The sequence below is a fragment of the Patagioenas fasciata genome, chromosome 3 (genome assembly GCF_037038585.1).
Source record: "Patagioenas fasciata isolate bPatFas1 chromosome 3, bPatFas1.hap1, whole genome shotgun sequence".
NCBI lineage: Eukaryota > Metazoa > Chordata > Aves > Columbiformes > Columbidae > Patagioenas > Patagioenas fasciata.
The window spans coordinates 100,838,143-100,862,602 of NC_092522.1; the positions used below are offsets into that span (position 1 = coordinate 100,838,143).

A 24,460-nucleotide genomic window follows, 5' to 3' on the forward strand; every position below is an offset into this window, starting at 1 on the left:
TCTGTTGGTGTCGCTGTTCTTAAGGATGTTACCAGTGTTAAATGAAAACTAGTATTAATTTGAAGAATAATGTGGTTTAGCTTATTAAACTGAATATGCTCCAAAGTATCTTATGGTTTTAGGCCATGTGTTTAGCTAATTAATTCATAAGCATGCAAGTTCGCATTGCTGCCTGTTCTGCTCTTTTTTTTTTTCTTTCTGATACTTCACACTGTTACGAAGTTGCAGGGAAGCATTTCAGATTAAGGTGGTATTTCTGCTGTGCCCTTGTTGGCTAAGGAACCCCTAGCAGGTGCTGGTTATGGGAAAATGCCTTCTTCCCTGAGATGCTATACAGCTGCGGGCTTGGAGCAAACGGCAGCTTGGTGGAGGAGCTCCTCTGCTGAGTTAAAGCCACAGCACCTGTATTCAGATAGAGGTCTTGAGGATCACATCAGGTCTTGGAGCTCTTAGAAATGAGCAAAAGAAATCTACTTGTATGTTTGCCACTACTCCATTAATTGTCAACATAGGGGTCTGAACACAGGGATCTAGTTCTTGAGCTGGTCCCATGTCTTCAAGTTTGGTTTCACTCAAGATAGTGAGGACTTGGGAAACTAGAGACCTTTATACCTTAATCTTTACAGACTTCCCCTTAGATGTGCTTTTTCTATGCACATAATTTAATCATAAAGTTTCTGTTAACCTGTTCCTGAAGGATTATCTCTCGATCCTGGGTGGCTTTTAAAAAATACTGGTGTTTTGAATCATCATTTTTTGTATCATCTCCTAGCCAAACAGTAGGGAAAACCTTTGACTTAAATAACAGCAATTAAACCTTTAACTAGTTAGGAGGATGACATTCTCCAATGTTTAACATCATTCTGACCTTCAGAAAAAGAAACTTGAGAAACCTTTTTGTGTGCTGAAGTTCAGATGGTATGCTGGTTAGGGTGCATGGCACGTGTGCTCACTGAAAAGCATCTACGTGTTCAGTTCGTTCACGCGGCTGCTTGCATGCTTTTGAGCAAAACCTCACGTGGTTGCTGCAGGACAGTGTTGATAGAAGCACAGGATTCTGGATTTGGCTTTGAAGGACACAATGATAGATAGTTGTGCGTGCATTTTTATATACGTGCTTATGTGGATTGCAGGGTAGCAGATGCTTGTGGTGAATGTCTGATTCCGGTTTGGTGGTTCAGTTCTCTTTTGCAGTACTGACCTGGAGAGGTTCCTCTTAGCTGATCACAGACCCTGTGAACTGGTGCAAATTCTCAGCTGTTTGTCCTAAATTAGGGTCATGCATTTATCCCTCAGGTCATACATTTGTCACTCAGTTCACTCATGTACAGTGGCCTTTTGGCCTGGTGTTAACCTTTACTTTAGTTTTGGTGCTTTGACTTATTGCATGCATGAAGCCTCATTAATGGCAAAAATACCTGCACTTGTAATGTGATTCAGAATTTTCTTCCTTTATTAACATATGTGATATAGTGACAGAAAAAAAAAAAAAAGAATGATGAGGGGTCTGGAGCATCTTTCTTATGAGGAAAGGCTGAGAGAGCTGGGTCTGTTCAGCCTGGAGAAGAAAAGGCTGAGAGGGGATTTTGTCAACGTTTATAAATATCTCGGGGTGGATGTCAAGAGGATGGAACCAGAACCCTTTTCAGTGGTACCCAATGATGAGGGGCAACGGGCACAGACTGAAGAATAGGAGGTTCCTTCTGAATATGAGGAGAAATTTCTTTACTTTGAGGATGCCAGAGCACTGGAACGGGCTGCCCAGAAGGGTTGTGAAGTGTCCTTCTCTAGAGACGATCAGAACCCGCCTGGACACATTCCTGTGTGATCTGCTTTAGCAGGTGGGTTGGACTAGATGATCTCCAGAGGTCCCTTCCAACCCCAGCCATTCTGTGTGATTCTGTGGAAATAAGCTGCTAGTCCAGCAGGCCTGGTTACTTAGGGATTTTTCTCTGCCTCCTTAAGAAGCCTAAGCAGAAAAGCCTCTTGTGGAAGATTTTAGTGTGTTTTTTCATGTTTCATGCAATTCCGACTTGCGTGCCACCCAGAAGGCGCAGCTTACACCATGGTCCCTTCTGCAGCCTCTCATTTGCTCTGGCTACTACAGAGGTGGCTGGACTTGACCATGAGCTGGGAAATTTTGGGTGGGTGTAACCTTCTTCAAGAGGTTAAAAGGTAGTGTAAGGGCTAGAGGAAAATGTGTTTGAGAAAACACCAGCAATATATAGGGTAGCAGACCCATTCCATACAGATGGAGAGGGACAAGACTAAGCAAGTCAGTGAGGAGTACTGCATTTGGCAAGCCTTGTCTGTTCAGTTAAGAATGAGGAGAAAAAATTATAATAATACAGGTAGTCACAGAAAGGCCTCTGTGTTTCAGTGTAGATCATTGCCCTGCTAATGCATGAGTTGCTGCTGCTGCCTCTTCTTGCTTATATGTAAAAATTGTGCATGGACTTAAGCCATTTTTAGAGCAAATGGTGGTGTTGGACCGCTTGTCATGAGAGTTTAAGTGGTTGCAACTGTCCTCTAGTTTTACAGCCTTCATCAAGTTCCCGGGTATTTCTCCAGAGTCCTCCACTCTTACTTGACAGGTTCCCAGAACCTCTAACTTCCCTACCCTTCCTTCTGCCCTTCCAAAACCATCATCATCTTTCTTCGAAGCAAGCAAAAACAGGCTGCAAGTCTGGCCATGCCTTGCAGAACAAAAATAACATCTTTTGGTACTTCTTTATATTGATTCTAGTTCTATCATCACTGCTAAGCGGTTGCGTTAAGGTACAGGAAGGAACTGCTAATGTTTTCAAAGATTTTTCTCCCATTTTTTGAAGTCTATCTAATTGGTTTGTTCTTTCTAAATTCAGTGCAGAGTTCGTTTAGATAAGATATTAAAATCTAAACTCTGGTTTAGCAATTGCAGAGCTATTGTGAATTTCCAGTTGTTCAGGCTGAATATTTATTGGTTTCACAAAACACGTCAGGTTCAAACAATGCACCAACGCAGGTATCAGTTGCAAACAGCACAGTTCAGTTTTCTGAGTGCTTGTGGGGACTGACTTAGTGTCTTAAAATACACATTTAAGAAGCTGTTAAAATACAGGTCTGAGTCCTGAAGGATGCACTTGGTGAGAACACAGGGGTGTCGCCAGGTTTTAACTACCATCTACAGGGTATGGAAAATGATCTTCGAGTTAGTGTTTTACATCCCTTAGTGCTGTGTTGTGTCCAAAGGAGAGATATCTGGCCTTGAGAGGAGGTGACTGTCTTTGAACCTACAGTGACGGGACTGTAAGTGACTTGCCAATCTCACACGTGAAGGAGTTTAGCCATGAAGTTACGGAGTTTTCCACTCCCATCTCCTTTTCATTTGTCCTTGCTGCTCCTTTTCTCACTTTCGTGTTTCTTTCTGTATCTGTTTTTCAGGCTTTGCATTTTAAAAGCTTATTTGCCTGATGCCATGGAGGGTTAGTTTGCAGAACAGAGGAGCAGGGTTGGGTTTGGGGCTGAACTGATGAAGAAGCCCTAATTGGCCATCGGCAGCTCTAACACGTCTCTCCTTACAGCAGCATTGCTCTTTCAAGACCCCTACCAAATTCCCATCTAAGCTGTCAGTCATTAGCCTGAGAGCAGAATATTAGCCAAATCTGGTTTATTTGCTTTTTTCTTTCCTCTGTTCCTCCACCAAATACCAGTTCCTGTGTGAGGCCACAATAAACTTGAGCATTTAGCTTCCCTGGTTCAGAATAACAGGTCTATTTGAGTGAAGAATCCCTTTGCTGCTGTTTATTTTAGAGGTGACACATCTGTGTGGAGGACTTGTGTTCCAGTGAGATAAAAACATTGTGGAAAAATAACCTTCAACCACTGGAATTGTCTTTGTGTATTTGAAAAATTGGTTCATGAAAGAGTGTTTTTTGCACGAAAGCATGTTTTGCTTTTAGCACGCGGTAAAAATAGAGCCATGGCGGTGGCGAGATTCCAGAGGGAGAAACTTTCACAGAGCTACCACCGTGAATAAGCAAGTTCATTGCCTGAACCATCAGTCTGTATCCTGAACATTCTGGACAAAACATAGACGAAATAGGTGCGCTCAGAATGTAAAGGTTTGGATTTACCTGCTGAGCAACTTCTAGTATATTGCCATCTGTATAACAGACGGCTAGAGAGCTTGTCATTTGCCCAGAGTTTACAGTTACTTTACAAGTGTGGTTGATGAAATACAACTTAATTCTTTCCTATCTTTCAATCCTGGCAAAATTTGAGTGCTTATAAAGTACACTGTAAGTTAAAATACAACTTACACTTCTCTGCAAGCATCCTGGTAGAGGAGAAAATTTTATTTTCCGTGTGTAAATCACTTTCTAATTATCTAGCAATGTGTTTTTCTCATATAGTAAGTTTAATTGTAAGTTTTGGGCATCAAGTGAAAAAAAGGAAAATCAAACTTCCCATTGAAATTTAGCCTTAAGCTACTGTACTCAAGGTGTGTCTCGAATCGCTAGTGAGGTTGTTGATTATAATTTCCTACAGGATAACATGATTTAAAGCTGATAATTAAAGGGGATGCTTCCCCTCTGTCGTCAGGGTTCTCAGCTGCAGGCTGACCAGCGTGTAGTAGGAGTTTTTGATCATATTCACCACCTGTTTAGCTTTTTATTTCAGTCTTTTTCTGTGTATTTATTTTTATTAGCTCTGTTTCTATTGGAATACTTTTGCTGTGTTTAGATAGAATCAAACATTCAAGTTGCCTTTTTTTGAAAGAAATCTGTCATTGGTCTCTGTCTGTTGTGTCCCTCTGTGGTTAATGTTCTCCCCCTTCCCCTTGACTCCTGCCCTCTCACATCTGACTTGCCATCCTTACTCCTGCAGTTTTCAAGACAGAAACATAGTAACACATCTTAAAGTCTTTCTGCTTTGTATTCTGAACCTTTTGAGGGCTTTTGCTGTTTGCATTTTACAGTGCAATAATCAGACAGTTAATGCTGTTACAATTATAGTTAAAAAATCTCTGTAAGTTAGATTTGCATTACACAAACGTACCCTCTATGACCTTTTGTCGTTTCACGTTTTCTTTTTTCTGCAATTCTTGCACTTTTTGCTAGGATCATGCCTATATGTAAAATGATGTGTATGCAATGCCTTTTATTTTGGCTTTCTTGTGAGTGTTTTATAATTCTGCTTTAAAAAATCCACTTATTTCTTTTTTGTCTATCAATTTTATTTATCTACCTTTTTGCTGGGTGCGATGCAATGGCTTTGAACTCCAGTCAGGTAAGACCTCATGGTCATGTGCCTGCCTTGTGCTGGTGCTGCTCCTCCAGTACATCAGGTGGTGGATGGACCCAGCTGGAACCTGATCTTGCTTGGTTATTTTTGGGGGCTACCTCAATTGCCTCCTGCATGCCTTCACCTGGGCAGGGTGGAGTGCAGGGGAGGAATGAAAGCAGCCCTTGCAGCAGCAATCGCTCCTGGTCACCCCACGCGCCCTGGGTGTGGTTTTATAGCCATGGACCGACCTGGCTGAGTGGAGGAGTTGAAGTGAGGGTGAGGAGATGTGCTGGCTGCCAGCCTGAGGGTTAGCAGTGAGCCGGCACCGGGGCAGGCGTCAGCAGGAAAACTGCCTGTATGTCAGGGAGCTTCTCATCTTTAGACACAGGTAAGTTGCCAAAGACATAGTTCAAGACAGACTTTGCCCAAGCAGCGAGACAGAGAAGGGACATCTGGTACACCCATCTCCAGGGATAGGGGAGCAAACATCTTGCCTGCTGCTTGTGTGGGCATTGGTTTGTCCCTGTGTTTAAAGCATGTATTTTTTAGCGAATTACAGTACTAACCCTGCCTTTGCTCTGGTACCTTTAAAAGTGTGAAGAAAATGTCGTAAAACCTTCTGCACCTTGACACTAAAGCTGGGGCTTCAGTCTAGCTGGGTTCTTTGCTGGAACAGGTTTTAACAGCATTTAATGGGACTTGCACTACAGAAGGAAATTTTTGCCTCTTATTGAAATAAAAGAGTGGCTAAACTTCGGAAGAAATTGACTTATTTTGCTGGAATTCCCTGCGAGATTTCTGCAGGTGCCTGAATTTTTTTATATTATGAGCTTGTAGAAAATAGCTTGGCAGTTGTCAGATGTTTGGACAATGTGTTTTGTTGTTTTTTCCTCCAGTATTTTATTTAAAGTTCATAGAAAGAGTCAGTGATAAGATCACACCAAGCTTTACCACTGCAATATTTCCTTTTGATTGCTTGAGTTCTCTTTCTCCTCTTAAAACAAAGAGTAAAATACAAGACATTGCAGTAATTGCCTGCTGGAGCAGGGTCTTCTGATGAAGTAACGTTTAGGAAAGTGCTGCCAACATCAAACCAAGGAAATGTACAGGTAGAAATGCTTTCTTTTCTACCCACACTAGGAGTCATGATTTTCAGGATTCTTTGTTACAGCGATGATTTGTTACCCTGAAACTTGCTGATTCTTGGCAGTGGCTGGTTTGGCGCGGGTCTGATGCAGGCAAGGACATCCAGCTCCTCAGGACCCACCAGGCTTCTCAGCCCTGAGTTTGTGTAGCAGAAATGCCATCAGCTGGCTCTCTGGTTTTGGCAGCACTTCATTTACAGGTGTGCTACGTGTTGTGCAAGAAGGGAAGTAGGGGAAATGATCTGACTGGTGCATCTGTAAGAAATCTGTCTCATTGTTTTCTAGTCCTGTAGCAGGACATGTTGTCTTCACTCTCAACACTCCTTGTCAGTCGCAGGCAGGAAGAAAACAAAGTCAAAATCTTGCCTTACATAGTGTTAGCCCCTTTATTCTTTGGAAAGCGATCAGATCTTCAAAGGTGGTTGCTTTTCTGAATGATGAGGCTATAATTTGTGTACTGCTTTGAAGGCAGGGGGTTTAACATGGTGCCTGGTGGCAGGGTTTTGTCCAGAGCAGCATGATGCCACGGCATATCAGTTGTACCCGGAGTAATTTTTTTTCTTCTTTTCTTTTAGTTCTCAAAATGGTGGGAAAAGGAACATTTTTGGTACCTTCTTCTATCTAAAGGTGGCTGTCATTTGTACTTGCATGACTTTTTGTTAATACTGTTCACTATGTACTGTCTGGTATGATGTTCAGCATCTTAAAATGAAGACATTGAGTACTGGTCCAGCTGTACAGGATTGAGTCATGGGAGTACAGCTGGAAAACAGATAAGTTTGAAGATTGACTTTTCATAGCATGGCTGGCTGTATGAAGAAACAGCAGCAAGGCAAGCTGTGCTAGACATGTACAGTGTGAGTATACATATTTTCTTCCTTTAGGTACAAGTGTAGAAATTCGCTGTTATTAAGGAATGTAGGTTGTTCAGTGCATTACATGGGGGTTTTTTGTGTGTTATGGCCCACCAGGGAATTTAACTTCTCCCATAGCACCCTATGCTCATTGGAAATAGAAGTAAGCACACAAATGATACGTAACACACTGTAACTTGCCTAAACATGACTTGTTTGCATGCACTTTTTCAGTGTGATATGGTTTCCCAAACACAAGTGGTTCTCCAAAAGGTATTGTTTACCCATATGAACACAGGGGTTGTAGCTACACATCTCAGCAGGGCATCTTAATTTAGTTTTTGTGTGTGCTGTGTGCCTGTCCTAGCCAGTGCTGCGTAGTGCAGCATGACCTATGTGACTGGCAACCTCAGCTTTCGTGATCTTCCTCTAATTCTCAACTTTTTATTGGATCACTATATCTAGTCAGACTGTAAACCGCAGATAATCTTTTTATAGTTAAACCTTGGTTGCTGGGTAGCTGCACACAGCCATTCCTTGCTTTGCACGGCATTTCACATGTGCAGGAGAATTGCGGGTGTGTTTAGGGGTCAGATAGCAAGCTTTCATATACCAAGCTAATAAAGGCAAAGAAGATAACTAAGAATTATAGGCCTGTCCTGTACTTTCAGTTTTATTCTAGTGATTTCACCTGGGTTCAGACCTTGGCGCAGCAGTGTTTTGGCAAGGGAAGGGGCAGCCTGGTGGCCAGTGCTCTCTTGGTGCCGCTGCTGCGGGTTGGTGGAGGACATGAGGGTTCACATGGGAGGATGGCCCCACTTATAACTCTTTTTCTTTTTTTTTTCCCCCTACTTCTTGCTTTTTAAATTTAATATGCAATTATGAGATGTGGGCATTTAAAAAATAAAAAGGTAGATTGACACGACTACAGAGCACTCAGGCTCTACTGCTAGTAATGGTCATGCAAGACTGGGCTTCTCTGTCCTTTGGTTCTGTCGGCTCTGTTGTTAGAAACTGCAGCCTTTTGACCAAGAAGCCTCATTAAAATAGGCTTTGAGGACCACACCTTTATTTCTGTATTGTGGAAGTGAAAAATTAGTTTGAGGGAAGTGCACAAAGAGAGGTTAGAGGAACCCCTTTATTAAAACAGAGAGGAGTTTTTCAGACCTTCTTGCAGGTGGCACTTGAATGAGAGAAAGGAGACCTGAAATGAAAGCTGAGGTCCTTATGGCCCTCTGGGCTTAGTTTTTGACTCCTTCATCTTCTCAGCTCTCTCTCTTTAGCCTCCCAGGCTTCCTCTGGCTAATTTGCCATTGTGACCTACAGCTAGCAACGTTTTTCCAATTGCATTACCAGCATGGCTTTTGAAAAAAGGGGAAGCTTCAGATTAAAGCAATTGCTGTTAATAAACACTCACATACTGCCTGGGAAGGGCTTTGGACTGAAGCTATATAACAAATGCTGTGCTTTGGCTTTCCTTCCAAAAAAGTCAATTTGTACCTCTTGTGCCATGTACACGTTCTCCCTGTTTATATCTAACATAGTTTGCTACAGAGCCTCTCTTCTGTTTCTTTCACATTAAAAAAAATAAATAACAAAGAAACCAGTTCTTCAGCCCTCAGCTGGGAATTGTCTGCGCAGTGTCCTTGCACATTTTACAGTTTTGTGCTGTTACAAACATGGCAATTGAATAAACCTGCGAGCTTTGCCTTTTATTCCTCCCCTTTTTATTTCTGTAAATGCTTTTGCAATCTGCACTTTATTACTCCAACAGCACCGTTCCATAAGCTGGTAGCAGCGAGGAAGTTTCCAGTATCGTGATGCTGAGGTGTGAGCGCAGTGGTCCAGCACAGGGTGCCCCCTCGAATGTTTTATTCCAGGAAAACACATGCTGCTGCAAAAGCATTTTCCCGTAGTGCTGAGGGATGCCAGATTTGCTGCTGCTAAAGGGGGCCTTGCAGCACAAGAGATCCGTGTTTGTAACTGGATGCATCCTTCTGGGATGGAGAGGCCGTGATGTACCGTTTTTCCTCTAATTCTCAGTGCTTCCATGGGTGTGTCTGTGTGGTTGCTTCCAACTTGCTCATCCCGCTCAGCCATTGCCCTTGGTGTTTTCCCTCTGGCTGACGTTATCCCGTGGCACAGCGAGAGCCGTTGACTGCAAGGGGATGAAATGCATGTGAATGTCCTAATCTAGGATGCTCCTAATGTGAGCTAATTTAGACCTGCTGAAAATGTGAATAAAACTGCAGGGACCTATGATTTGTCTTGATTTGCCTATCTGGAGATTTTTAGATTCTGGTTTAATGAGATATTGGATATTGAGTATGCTCAGTTATTCCATTTTGCAGTATTCTTTCTTGTACTTGTTTCTGTTCTGTAAAATACTTTAATTACCACAACTGTGTTTATGTATGAAGTTAATCATTACTGAGAGATTTGGAGGGGTGGAATGACATGAAAAGTAATGGCATGAAATCATCCCCCTTGGTAACTGACCAAAGTCTTCCTTTACCCCCCGCATTTTTAAATTATTTGAAATACTGTTGAGGTTAAACTATATGAGACTAGATTCTCTCTTTTTTTCCTGCATTCTTTACACTTCCCTGAGTTTTTTACAAATCATTTATTTCTACACTTCGTTGCGCTGGTGGTGCCGGTGAGTGTGAAAACTCAGCACTGTGGGTCCTGCTCAGTCAGCAGCCGGCTGGAGGATTTGCTGCTGGTGCAAGATTGGCCAAAAACCTGCATCACTTTGCTAGAGATGCAGTTGCAAAATAAAGTTTAAAAAGAGTTTGTTGCATTTAAACAAAACTAAAGTACAAAATCCACAGCACGCATGCTTTGCTTGGTTTCCTATAAAATAAATATACTTGCACTTTCAGACCAATCTGGACTGTGATTTATTCTAAACTCCTTTTTATTGCTAACGTTAAGCATGCTTGGGACCTGCAAGGATATTTGAAAAGGAAAGTGAAAAACAAAAAAAAAACCAACCAAACAAAAAGGGATCTGGAGTTGGCAGCAAGTTCAAAAGCAAAGGGAACACATGCAAGTTAAGGCTTTTGGGAACGAAAAGGAGAAACTGGGCAGCTTTGGAGAATGGACAGAAAATGGTTGACAGCTTCGATTGTTGGTACTGTCTTCCAGTTCTCCAGCAGCTGAGCATTTCCAATTCTAGTACATTTACAAAAGCAAATTTCAGTGTGATCATTGTGTTTTTGAAGGAGGGAAAAGAGGAGTCACCTCTGCAGTGACAGGGACTGGGAAACATCAACTAGAAAACAATTCAAGATTTCCGAAATTAAGTGCCTAAAATTAGGCTTCGAAGTTCTAATTTAAGAATGGAGAACGTGGCTGTTTTCCAAGAAGGCTGAGCAGCCAGGCCTGATGGTGTGTTGCTCTCAGAAGCCAGCAGAATTATTTAGATGCCTATTTTGGGGATTTTTTGGAACTGGAGTTCAGGCATTGAAATGTGAAAGCTGGGATCTGTTGCTTCAGGGAGTTCTCATGCAGAAGGGTGAGAGCTGGAGGATCTTGCTGAATCCTGCAGGCTCCCAATGCTTTGAGCTTTCAGCCCAAAATGTTTTGTTGCTGCTTTTTGATTTGCTTAAAAAGGGTGGCGAGGGATGGGGGCAATCCTTTATATTTTTGTGCTGTATCTTTGCACCTGCAAACCAAACTCAAGAAACAACATTAAAATGTGAGTGAGAATTATTAAATCACTTTTTGGCATAAACTCCCCAGAATGTGTTTTCTGTGGAAAGAAAGTGTAGGAGGCAATTTGCTTTGGAGGACAGGAGCTGGTAAAATACTTCAGTATTCAGTAACCCTTTCCTCAGAGAGTAGCGATGTAGTTTCAACAAGGCCAAGTGCAAGGTCCTGCACCTGGGTCGGGGCAACCCCCAGTATCAATACAGGCTGGCAGATGAAGAGACTGAGAGCAGCCCTGAGGAGAAAGACTGGGGATTACTGGTGGATGAAAGACTGGACATGAGCCGGCAATGTGCGCTTGCGGCCCAGAAAGCCAATCGTGTCCAGCAGATTGAGGCAGATGATTCTTCCCCTCTGCTCTGCTCTGGTGAGACCTCACCTGAAGTTCTGCGTCCAGCTCTGGAACCCTCAGTACGGGAAAGACATGGAGCTGGTGGAGAGGATCCAGAGGAGGCCACCAAGATGATCAGAGGGCTAGGACACCTCTCCTGTGAGGACACGCTGAGTGAGCTGGGGTTGTTCAGCCTGGACAAGAGAAGGCTTCAGGGAGACCTTATTGTGGCCTTTCAGTACTTAAAAGGGGCCTATAAGAAAGATAGGGGCAAACTTTTTAGGATGGCCCATTATGATGGGACTAGAGATAATGGTTTTAAACTATTAAAGTGTAGATTTAGTGAGGAAGAATTTTTTCTACAATGACATTGGTGAAACACTGGCACGGATTTCCCAGAGAGGTGGTAGATGCCCCATCCCTGGAAACATTCAAGGCCAGGCCAGACAGGGCTCGGAGCAGCCTGATCTATTTGGAGATGTCCCTGCTTTGAAGGTTCCTTCCAATCCAAACTTTTCCATGATTCTATGGATAGTGTGCCTTGCTGTGGGATGGCTTTGAGGTAAAGGAGCATTGCCAGTGATCTGCTCATGTACCTGGTCAGCTGCAGAATTTGCTTACTTTGAGTGTTAGGAAACATGCAGATAACAGTGTTTCAAATGGCCACTGGTTTAATTTTTCTGGGAGTTGATGTTCCTCTGAATTGGGAAACTATTCCAATTAAAAAAGAACCCTTGTAGTTGCTGCCGTTGAAGCAGTGTTTAATGTTGTGTGGCTGTTGGCAGGAGACTTGATGCATTTTCACATGACCCCTTCTGGAACAAAAGCAGATTGTTTCCCTCTGTTTTTCTGTTACACAAATGAGTTCCTTTTGAAACAATTTCTTTTTCTGCAAATTCGGGAAATCAACACCATGAGTAGTTCTTCCTTTGCTGTGCCTTTTACAAACTGCTGTCTGATAATGCTGCCACAAAAAGCTGCTTTGGGGCAGCACCAGAAAAGCTCCTTTGGGGTAGCAGCCCAAAAAAGCTGAGACCTCTGCAGAAAGCCTCCTCCTCTTGAGGAACGAGATTTTCTTCCAATTTTATGGAAGGGTTGAACACAGAATTTAATTTCTTGCTGTCTTTGTTTCTGCTTTCATAGTTGTTTCATTTCTATATCTGCATTTTCAGTGAACAGCAAACAACAGTGTATAGCAAGTCAGTTCTGAATTGAGCTTTTTTGTATATTTTTGTATAGCATTCCTTTCTTTTTGAAACAAACTGTCCCACCTGAAGTCTTCCTCTGGACAGAGGGGAGTTAGAGTCAGGCACTGATGCAGGGTTATCGGATGTTGCAGTGCTGCCTCACTAAATCAATCGGTGCTGGATCAAAGGAGTGACAGGCAAATTGAGTAAGTGTGGATTTCAAGCAACAAATGAATTATCCGCTAGGAAGTGCTTTTTCTGGCCATATTTAATACCTGACATTAAAAAAAAAAAAAAAAAAAAGAGGTGGAAAAGAAGAGCTTGCTCTGGATCACTCACTCACTTTCTTCTCCTTGGAAATTCTTTACTCGTTTCTTACAGATTTCGTGACGTTCATGCTTCTGGTGGCACAGCACAGGCTTCTTGGCTAAATTTCATTATTCCTAGGACGCAAGCGTTGCCAGTGTTGTGGCCGTTCACACATGTGCTCACAGTTTGTGTGTCATAGCTGGTAAAGTGAGGTAATCCCAAAAATGCACCTCTTTGTGAAGGGTGTGCTTGCGTGGGCTGGGCTTCTTCAGTCAGAAAATAAAACCCGCAGGAATCAGCGCTGGGAAAGACTTTTAACACTCCTGGTTGGTTATTTTAAGCGAGCTCTTTTGTTTGTGCCTGGTGACCAGGTTCCAGGGAAGTTTCTCTGCCTTTGTGCGGTCCAAAGTTGTACAAAGACTCGATGCACACTGAGAGGAAAGTCCGTTTCTGTGGGTGTCCTCAGAAGCCTTCCTGGGAAGCGGTGGGTTGGGGATGCAGCTGAAACCCTCTTGCCCAGAGCCCTGCGATGAGGGGACGGGGACTGGCACAGACCAGGTGATCTAAAGGCGCATATCCAAGTCTTTGTATTTTCTTGATCCCAGGCAGCTCCCAGTCCTGCTTTGGACCGGGAGAGGACATCGTTTGCATCCTGCTTGGCTTTTCTTGCCCCAGCTGACTAAAACCAGAGGTCCTACTATTCATTTTACTTGCATAAATCAGAAATCCCCTAGAGGCAGGGTTTTAACAGGTGGAAGAGAGGTGTTTCTTTAGCCAGAATTGGAAAAAATAGAGATGATTGTTTTTGTTGTTAGCAACCACATGTAAACTCATGTAATTGTTTTGGTTTGTGCTGTGGGTATGTTGACAGCTTATGTATTGCATATGTGATTTCTCCAGAAATAAAAATTGCCATTTAGTATGATAGGACAAGGGGTAATGGGATCAAGCTGGAACACAAGAGGTTCCACTTAAATTAGAGAAAAAACTTCTTCTCAGTGAGGGTGACAGAGCACTGGAACAGGCTGTCCAGGGAGGTTGTGGAGTCTCCTACTCTGGAGACATTCAAAACCCACCTGGACGTGTTCCTGTGTGACCTCACCTAGGCGTTCCTGCTCCAGCAGGGGGATTGGACTGGATGATCTTTTGAGGTCCCTTCCAATCCCAAACATACTGTGATACTGTGATATTAGTACTTCATTGGGGGTGAAGTGATAGAAACACCAAGAAGTAAAAACTATCCTATTAAAAATGAATAAAATTATTTTAGTGAAAGTTCAGTACAGTTCTGGATAGGAAAGAGGAAACTGGAAGGGTTTTTTGTTGTTTGCTTGTTTTAGTTGTTTTTTTCTTAAGCAAAAAGAAAATGACGACTTCTCCTGAGAACAGTTTCGTCCCTGCTCATGGAAAGTGTTGCTACTTCTTTCTTGCTTTACCCTTAGGGATGTACAGCGACTTATGCACCGCAGTATGTGCTGGCTGTGTGGGGAGCTGACAGGTGACATTTGAATCACTCTGCTGTACTGATGTCGGATGAGTTTTGTGTGATAATGTTTCTGGAACGGGAGATGCCCATGCCACAAACTGCAGTGTTTTCCCCCTGGCCTCTGCAGCCCTCTCTGTCTGTTGGTGACTGTTGATCTCTTGGTTTTATGGGCTGTTAATCAGGGCTGTAATCAGTCACCTATCTGCAGAAGTGATAGCAGAGCCAGTTTTCACTTTTATTTTTTCTTCCGTCCTCCTCCCCAGCTAGCATTGCCAGGTATTTGAGGCTCTTTGTTAAAAGAGGTTCATAGTATTTATTTGAGAATTTCAGTGTTGCTGGCTTTCTCAAGGTCCAATCCTCCTCCTTCCTCTTCCTCCTCCTTGCAGAGGGATCTTGCAAGATGTCATGTTGTATTTACACTTACAAAAATACAGAATGAAAAAGAACTTCACGTTAATCTGAACTCATTATTTTAAGATTCTGTGTATCTAGATCCATGATTAAATACTTCAGTGGGAAATACTGCTTTTACATCAGTGGCTCTCTGAGACTAGAATAAGCTTTATGTGCTATATATATATTTTTTTTTATATATATGGTGGTTATGTCCAGTATGTCTGATGCAACTTTTGCTTGTTAGTATTTTCTTTGTTAACCCTAGCAGATGGTATCCAGATGATTAAACCATTTTCGTGAGCTGAAGAACTAACTTTCTTATCTTCTTTCTATTTCAATAGGTTGTAGAATGGAACTTCTGGATAAAACAATCAATAGCTACCTTGACGTTTGGCTTGGACCCAGAGGTAAGTTTTTTCAAAAAATAAATACATAAATAAAACTGATATTAAAGTGCAGATACTAAAGCATAAGAAACAGCCTCTAGCATCCTGACATTGACAGGCGACTGTTTTCTTTAGCATCTGCAGAGTATCAAAATGTATGATTCTGTAATAAATAAAAAAGTCTATTCAATGCTTCTGATATGTTGATGTGAAGAGCTGCTGATTTTTCTGCTGTGACAATTGTAGGTACTATTCTTCTTACTATCAGTTAAACGTGTGTTGTTAGTGAACGACTTATCTCACCCAGATCTTTGCCACTTTTTTTTTTTTTAGAATTAAATAATAGCTTTTCTTTTTAAAAATCTGTTGTGTTTTTTTTTAATATTTGCATTTGATGAAATAATACTCTTGCCCTCATAACTAAAGCTGCTAGGAATTTTTCACTGAAAAAAAACCCTGTAGTTTTTGAAAAGCAGTGCTGCTTTGAAACCATTCTTTTTAAAGAAACAAGGGGTAGTACGGGCTTTCTGCTCCAGCAGTGTCTGTTCTACCTCTGTCTTTGCCCCGGTGAAACTCCATTTACAGTGCTGCTTCCTTGCAGCATGAAGTCCACAGGAGGTGGAAGAAGTCTCTGGTCCTTCAAAATGTGTTTTCTGTTTACTTTGAGCAGCCCAGTGCCCTTGTTGACCCCTTCTTTGTGCTAATCCTGTTTAAGTTAGTCTGGATGTTCTGATATAACTTATTGCATGTGCCCGCACATGATCTGTATTTGTTGTGTCTTAAAAATAATGAACCATAAAGGTGGCAATTCCAAACTATTCCCTGGATGTCTTAACTACTTCCCAACCTACATTTTAAGGCCTTATTTCTTACATTCAGGATCCACATATGACTCCTTTAAAATTAAGTCAGGGCTGTGAATGCCAGCAGTACTTGAATTGTTCATTTATGGTTTGGTAAACTTGGTTTTAATCCTTTGGGCCAACTTTAGTGAGAGGAGTGAAAGACTGTGCTGTTGCTGGGTGTGGACAACACCATTGTGGTTCAGAAGGATCATACGCTTGTCCCAAGTGTTCCCCTAAAATCCTCTCATTTGGGGTGGTTTATGGGCTTTTCCTGAGCAGCTGACGTGTTGCTGACCAGGCTGGTTAGTCAGACTGCACTCACTGCTCCGTATTTCATTGCACATACAAGGACTCCAAAATTGAATCCTTTTGAGTAGCACATATATAAGTCGAATTGGGTTAGCATCGGTTAGAAAATAATTATGAGGGTCATCCACCAAAAAACACAAAGTTATCTGCTTCATTCTTAGCTTTGCTGGCTCTCTGAAGAAATAGGATGTGTACTCTCAGAAGAGGCTGGTTTGAGAGAATAAGGGGGAGAGTGCCGTTGAAGCTTTTCTTTATAATTTAAGTTCATCAGTGGTATTCAAGGTGAATGATGATTCTGACTGGTAATGAGTATTTTAAAATAATAGCGGTAATAATTTAAGAATATTTTTGCCTTAGGAAGAGAATTATTTCTGCTTTCTTTAACAACTGCATAACTAAAATCTTCTTGTTTGTGAAGGTTGTTGGTAATTAGCTCTTAATAGAAGAGCTTGCTGCTCTTCCTTCTTCTTTCTCCCGTATTCAGGCACTAGAAGCATTTTGGGTACAGCTTTTTCTGGATGCATTGAACTCTTCCCCTTACAAAATCTAAGTTTTTGTATGTTCTTGTTTGTTTCTTTCAGACCCCAGAGTAAAAGGATGGCTTCTTCTGGAGAACTATACACCTACCTTTATCTTCTCAGTCTTGTACTTACTAATCGTATGGCTAGGACCAAAGTACATGCGGAATAAGCAACCATTCTCGTGCAGGGGTATTCTAGTAGTCTACAACCTTGGACTTACGCTGCTTTCTCTGTATATGTTCCATGAGGTAGGAGAAAAGGGGTTTGGTCTGGGTTATATTGCAGTATCTGTTTTAATGATATGTTGAAAATTATCTCTGAGGACAATCTTCCTGGGGAAACATCTGCAGAGATGTTGCAACCATTCTCAGGGGAGAAAACGGGGGTTGTGATGTTACCTCTAGGAACGGTATGAAACAAACCTTGCGCTGAACATCGGTGCTGAGCTTGGTTAGCGGTGTTTCCCATGCCCTCCTCACTCAGTGCAAGTGAAGGGCTGGTCTTTCAGCACCAACTTGGCTTCTTCATCAGTGGCTCTTCCTTGCCTAGAAGTCACGCTCAAGGTGTTTGTGCTGGTGGATTGTACAGAGTACTTCACAGCAAAACCACGGCTTGGAGTGCAAAATGTGTTTTATTGGAGTGTGTTCAGCCATGCACACACTCTTCTCATCTATTTCTCTAAGCTTGCAATAGCTTCTTTTGTGTCCTCTTAGTTTTGCTGAATCAATTGCATCAACGCCGTAGTGATTCTTCTGTTTCTTGGAAGTTAGAATCTGAACATACAAACATATTTCAAACTGAATTGGACTTTCTGTGGACTTATTTTCTTTGCTAACAGAATAACGATTTAGGCAAAGTTTTTCATTTTCCAGAGAGCACTTTAGCTGCTTTTACTTAGGATTGTATGTTTTTTATTAAAGTGAAAATGAAGACCAATGGCAGACTAAACAAGAATGTGGTCAGAACTAGTGTGTGGCTTTAATGTACAGAATACTCTGGCTTGCTTTTAACCAAAAGCATTTCTCCTTTCTGTAAGGAGAGACTTCATTTTCAACATGTGATTACAAGCTATAGCTGAATCTACTGATCTCTGTTTTCTTTTTGGAGCTTGTTTAGCATTTGCTTAGAAGTATATGCAAGCTGTGATTCTCCTTTAAGTTTGTAGTTAGTTCTATGGTGTTTTATGAGGTGAGTGTTTAGATAGGAAGTGATTTAAATTGGAAGTTATTTCTCTTGTGTAGTGAATTGTCTAGTCAGAAATTACTGAACTGGGTTAGTGAGAACTTTGATACTTCTTTGCGGGGAGCAGTTTTGGATTCCGTAGGTGCTTGAAACAACTTGTATTCTTGATGTGCTTAAATTTTTGTGTTGATCTGTTAAATTTGTCTGAAAGTAGTGTTGCTGTAGACTTCATGTGCAACATCTGCTTTATTTTATGCAGATATTATTTATAATTATGTAATAATATATTGTTTTAACCTCAGGTTATGTTATTGAGGGTTTACAAGTGCAGACTTGTCTTCAGTTATACCAAACGTGGATAAAGCTCTAATGATAAGCAATCTTTTTTCCTTGAATACTTGAAATAATACTCATAGTTTCCAAATGAAAATTACTGTAACATTCTGCCATATTACAAAACCTGCTGATAAGTTTAAACAACGAAAAGATCTGAACTGTTGATTTTATAAATGCCTTTTTCTTGCTAACAATGAACTTGTTACCAAGAAAGGACTGTTTATTGTTTGCTGAAGAGGTCCTCATACTTGTAACTGTCTGAATAGCTGTGAAGGACTGAGACAACTAAAATATGCTGAATATTAAGGCTTCTTCCTATGTTATGAAATGCTTTACATCAAAGTGAATATTTCTCTTTATGTAACGTTATCTATGTAGAAGTGTTCACTGGCATTGTTGTAACTATACTTTATAAATGGGAATACACAAAGCTGCAGTGTTATGAAGACTGTGAAACTCATGATAGTTGCAATGAAACGTGTTTGACAGCACTTACAAGCTGGACGTGAGGCCAAGGGATGTTCTGCAACCAGGGAGCGATCCCATAAAAAATGCTACTGAGTAGAGAGCTGTGCTGATTTAACACCATGCTGCTCAGTGTTTGCAGGGAGAGAGATGAAGGGCCAGGTGATAGGGGAAAAAGTCAGATTCCTGCACCTCCAGGTACGTTCTGTAGCTGTAGTGCCTCTGCAGCTGTTTGTGCCTATGCAAAGCAGGTGATACCCTCACTTGGATCGTGTCAGTCATGGAAATCTGGCTTTGAAGGGTCAGTGATACTTCAGTAGCACTTTGTAGTACACGTTCTCGCTTTTAAGATAAAATGGTGAAAGGCAGCATTAAAAAAAAAATGATGTAACTGCCTGTTCTCTTCCTTGTTGTTACTTTGAGTCACAGCTGGATTAAGCTTTTTTCAGTCCTAGTTTGAGGGAAGTTGTAAACCATCACGACTAATGAACTTGTTCAGTAGCCTGTCTGAAAGTAAGCCAATTTAATAGTTTGTGTGTAATACACCCTGCTTTGGAGTTTTTCCTGAGTTATAGCTCTGATGGTTCACATCATGATTCATAGCATCACAGCTCAATTTAAATATTATATGACCAAACCAAGATATTAAAGTGAGGCACCCTCCAAATTAGGACAAGAAAGATGACCTTGGTTTTCTGACTTTTACATCCAAAGGTTTGTATGCAGTAACGTGGGGAAGAAAAAAAATTGCATTGTAGATTTTGCATAATTCCTAGTTATTGTGTACTTCCACCATTTGGTCTAGTGATGTAATATGGTATAATATAACCTTATTTTAAAGTCACTGGAAATCTTATACTTCTTATTTGGAATCCCTAAGATGATAGTTTCTGTGTGTACTTGCTATAAATTATTTATTTGGGCATTTCATGACCAGGCTGAGTTCTGATACCATCAGGACAGCGTAGTGGACCGTTCTTGTCTCAGGCAATATAAAAGGTAGGCCCAAGGCAGACCTAGGGGAGCGGGAGAGGTTTCTCCAGGCTGACCTGTCACTCCCGTACCTCAGGAAAGGAGGAAACATGATGTTAGGCAGAAACAACAACGTTTTATTCTATAGACATTTACAGGGCTTGGATTTTGAGGGGGAATAACACTCCTGCCTTGGGCAGGGGCAACGAGGGATGGCTTCCTGCATGGTGGATAAGGTGGCAGAGGGGTTATAGGACGTGGGCTGATGTCCCACAGGCTGGCACAGCTGTATCTGAAGATAGGAAAAGCAATCTAAGAGCAGCACCCTGTTTTAGGAAGGAGGGGACTCATTGAAGAGGTGCCATGGCTGACAGTGGCTGCTGGGACACTCTGTCTTCTCCCCTTGCCTTCTCTACAGGTCTTGAAGCTCTTATCTCTGTGCTGAGGTGATTGCGTTAATAAAAGATAAAATTTCTTATCTCTGCATGTATTTGCTTTCTTTGGTCAGACATGTGAACTTCTGCTTCTTTCCTCTCAAGTCTAACTATGTTTTGAAGTTCGTAAGCCCATCGTGCCTTGACAGTGTGATGTTATGCCGGGTCCCTTATCTGCCCCTCTCCAGCATGTCTCAGAGTTTGGTTTTATCACAAGAAAACAAAATCCTCCCCAGTAATGCCTCTCCTACAGCCTGGTCAGACTGATGTGAGTGTGCTGGTTTATTTTGGTAGCAGAGCTGATAAAAAAAAAAAAGCACTTGGTACAGCATTATAAAGAATTTGGCAACAGAATTACAAAATGAAGGCGATATTAAAAAGATAAAATTTCTGTGCAGTGGATGTACAAATTGCTTGAGCACAAAAGCAACTTTAAGCTGCAGGGTTTTCCCCCGATCTGAGGGACTTAACTTTGACTTTGAGCACAATTCTAATTGGCTTATGAAGGAGCTGTCTCTTTTTGTGTCATTTAAAAATCACGTACTCTGGTGAAAATGGTTATAGTCAGCCTTTTCTGGACAGGTTAATTTCTTGAAAGAAGATACGCCCGTGGTTGTGCATCAGCAATGCCATTAGCAACCCCAGGCTCCCGCCAGCCTGAAGATGAAGGACTGCCTCGGGACAGTGAGCAGGGAGAGGTTGTCTCCAGCCCGTGGTGGCTGCGGAGCCACCAGCCCGTCACGGGAACGATCAGGAGCGTCGGGCAAGTTGAGACCTGCAGAGCAGCAGCTGTGAGGAGGGGTTAGAAACTCTGGCAATCCTGGAAGCAGACCACAACAAGCATGAGCAATGACTAAAATGCACTTGCTGGCAATTTATGGCACCTCCGTTTATTGCTTTCTAGGTGGCATGTCAGCAGCTCCCCGCTGCTGTGTGCCCAGCCCCGTGTGTAGCAGAGCCTTTGGGGAACCATTCGTGGTTGGGTCTCAGAGCAGTGTGTTGGTTTTATTTTCTGAAGCCTTCCAGCATGTGCTGGAAGTATTGTGGGTGCAAGAAATAGTGGTGTCAGGCAAAGAAGCAGCTGGCTAACTCGGAATAAGAATTACCTATGTGTGTTGAATGTTGCATCAAGGAAGGTTCATGGGCAGCTGTAGCAGCTTTTCACCATTTAGCTCCTTCTGGACAGGGCAATTAAATTATTTTTGTGACTATACTGTTTATATGCCAAAAGATGTTACCTTTTCCTACAAATGTTGATTTGCTTCTGTCATTGGAACCCCTGTGGCTGTAAGAGTATATAGAACTCCTAGCATATTATTATATTCCTCTGGAAAGGAGGGAGTACTCGGGTTTAGCTGAAGCTGCCTATAGCCTCACTGATGCCTTTACCCTTCAGAGAGGTGGGATCCATTCAGACACCTTTGGTTGTGTTATGCTTTAGGTAGTGAACCTGTATCACTTGCAGGGAAAGCTTTTTGGGTTTCACTGTGCTCCTTTTTCCTTGTGAGAAGTTTATGGGCCACAGGGTTAGTGATGGGTCAAGCACAGACAGCACTGTCAGCCGGGCGAGGGAGGTGATTGTCCCACTCTACTTTGCGTTGGTGTGGCCTCACCTGCAGCACTGTGTGCAGTTCTGGGTGCCACAGGATAAAGAAGATATTAAGCTACTAGAGAGTGTCCAGAGGAGGGCTACAAAGTTGGTGAAGGGTTTGGAGAGGAAGCTGTATGAGGAGTGCCTAAAGCCACTTGGTTTGTTCAGCCTGAGGAGACCTCATCATGGTCTACAGCTTCTTCACAAGGGGAGGAGGAAGGGCAGGCACTGGTCTCTTCTCTTTGGTGTGACCAGTGACAGAACTCGAGGGAATGGCAGGAAGATGTGCCAGGGAAGGCTCAGGTTGAACATTAGGAAAAGGTTCTTCACCCAGAGGGTGGTGGAGCACTGGAACAGGCTCCCCAGGGAGGTGTCACAGCCCCAAGCTTGACAATGTTCAAGAAGAGACTGGACAACGCCCTCAGACACGTGGTGTCAACTGTGGAGTTGTGACATGCTGGGACAGGAGTTGTACTCAATGATCCTTATGGGTCCCTTCCAACTCAGGACATTCTATGGTCCTGTGATGGATGGCTATTTGGATTAATCACAATATAAACATTGTGGTTACCCCTCTATTCGTAACACTTCGAACTATGAGAACTGTATGAAAACATCTGTAAGCTCTTAACAACATGATCACAGCACAATGTGGTCTTCTGTCCCAGGGACTGGCGGGCACAGCGCAAGGAGAGGTTTGGTGCAGGGCTTGCCCTGGGATGTAGCTGGTGCTGTAGCTGGGTATGGCTTTTAACTGGTGTGCTTTGCACTTCAGAGTCTTCCTTACAGTCGGGAGAGGAGTCCTCCCTTGCTGTTTGGGCAGAGGAATTGCGTGGGTCTGCTGTCATGCACGGCTGGCCTGCTCATGCTGTGACACAGTGGTATTGATTTGTCTTTCATACATGAGATAATTCCAGGTCTATATGCTATGATATAAATTAGATGTGTTTCCCCCTGCCCCCAAATAGTGGCAATAATTCTATCTCAGAAGGTCAAAAATAATAACCTAGGCTGACTGGGGGAAAATGAGCCATGAAAGAAATAACATTATGAAAAGGTAGCTCATTTAAGTTATAACCTTTATTGTACCTTTTAGAATTAGCTTCCCATTCACGGTTGTGAGCAGCATTTGATCATACCAGTTGTTGTAGTATTTTAGTCAGGTAATCATTTTAAGTGACTGACGGTACAAAGAGTTTTTCACTGTGGCTCTGCAAAGTTTTTTTTTTTAATCCTGCACAAGTGTAGATTAGGCCAAAACCAGACAACTTGCTTGTGCAGGATATCTGTCTCCACCTTTAAAATGTTTTTTTCAGATACCTAACAATTATTTTTTTCACTTCAGAATCATCTAAATTTGTTACTTCTCTCCTCATGCTACTCCCAAGAGGAAAAATTACTTTATAAACAGTATTCAATGACCCCTTCTGTTGCGATATTAAAGAGATGCTCGTGCCTGTCTTTGCACCCTGTCCATCCTCCCATCCCACCTTCGACCCGCTCCTCCATGTCCCACCCATGGAGGGGTGGGACATGACATCCAAGTTGCCTCTTGCTTCTCTGGAGGTTTGAGCAGCCCCTCTGCAATGGGCTCCCCGTCAGCCTCTTGTGCTTAATAGCTGGTCATTACTCTCAAAAGTAACCTTGTCGTGTTGGAGGTGTTACTTGTTTGGCCGGAAAGTCAGGAAGGCAGCAGCAGATCCTGTGGGGGAAGCTGCTTGTACTGGGAAGGACATCGTGTACTCGGGATACGTGAATCTTGTAAAAAGATTTTGAAGAATGGAAATATGGTAAAACACCAGTTGTTAGCTTTTAAGCAAAGCTAAGATCTGCTCTGTTACACAGTTGAAAAGATTATAGTCGGATCTCTATGTATAAAATCTCTTAAAAATAAAACTTTCTCATTCCAAAAATAATCAAAAGAAAAATATATTGACTTTTCTTTGGCTGTTCACTTTCTCCAACAATGAGATCATCAGCCAAGAAGGAATGATATTTCTTAAGAATCTGTCTGGAATATGTCTGTGCAAAACACTCACTATGTGGGATAAGTGGGGATAAGATTCTACCTCCCATTTTTATTCTGGCATAACCCAATTGGAAGATTTTCTTAATTCACCCTCCACTATGATTTGTTTGCTGCTGGGAGCTTGAATTCAACCTGATGCCACACTCGGGTGCCCATGAATCCCTTGGCCCCAGACATCTCGGCAGAGCCACTGTCGAGGTTTGCACGGGCTGTGGGGTGCGACCTTCTCCCCAAGTAACACTTTATTCTTTGATCTTCTCAGCTGGTGACAGGAGTATGGGAAGGAGGATACAATTTCTTCTGTCAGGATACGCACAGTGGAGGAGAAGCTGATATGAAGGTAATGTTATTGAGACCTGTAGCTAGTAACGTTTCAAATTATCTGCCTGTGTGTAAGTGGAGAGTAGAACAGTATTGATGAGGCAGATTTTGTTCAAACTATATAGTTTTTTTTTTCTTTTACAATACAATGGACAATGTGTAGTCAATAGTTGATCCACAGTATATTTGTGGTTGGTATTTCCAATCTGAGTGAGTCATTACCTGTGTTCCCAGCTCAAAAAACAGGGACTTGGTCTTCAGACTGTGTCCATGCACTGTGTGTCGTGACTCCCCTTCTCTTTCTGAAATGTGATGAAGATTTCTTCTTGTCACCATTCAGATCTCTCCTTTACAGAAAGCACTGTGGGACGAACTCTTT

At 42.2% G+C, this 24,460-nt stretch overlaps 1 protein-coding gene across 3 annotated transcripts in view; it reads left to right on the plus strand.

Moving 5' to 3' along the window:
* ELOVL5 (ELOVL fatty acid elongase 5) overlaps nt 1-24,460 on the plus strand; it is a 38,654-nt gene that overhangs the window by 6,725 nt on the left and 7,469 nt on the right. For 2 of the 3 annotated variants that reach the window (XM_065833916.2, XM_065833918.2), the window contains exons 2-4: nt 15,032-15,097; nt 16,812-16,999; nt 24,023-24,100. In XM_065833916.2, coding sequence (XP_065689988.1) covers nt 15,040-15,097; nt 16,812-16,999; nt 24,023-24,100 — 324 coding nt within the window. In that variant the 5' untranslated portion in view covers nt 15,032-15,039. Of the gene's footprint in view, nt 1-14,540; nt 14,571-15,031; nt 15,098-16,811; nt 17,000-24,022; nt 24,101-24,460 lie in introns of those variants that run through there. The other variant, XM_071806987.1, reaches the window with a different exon arrangement.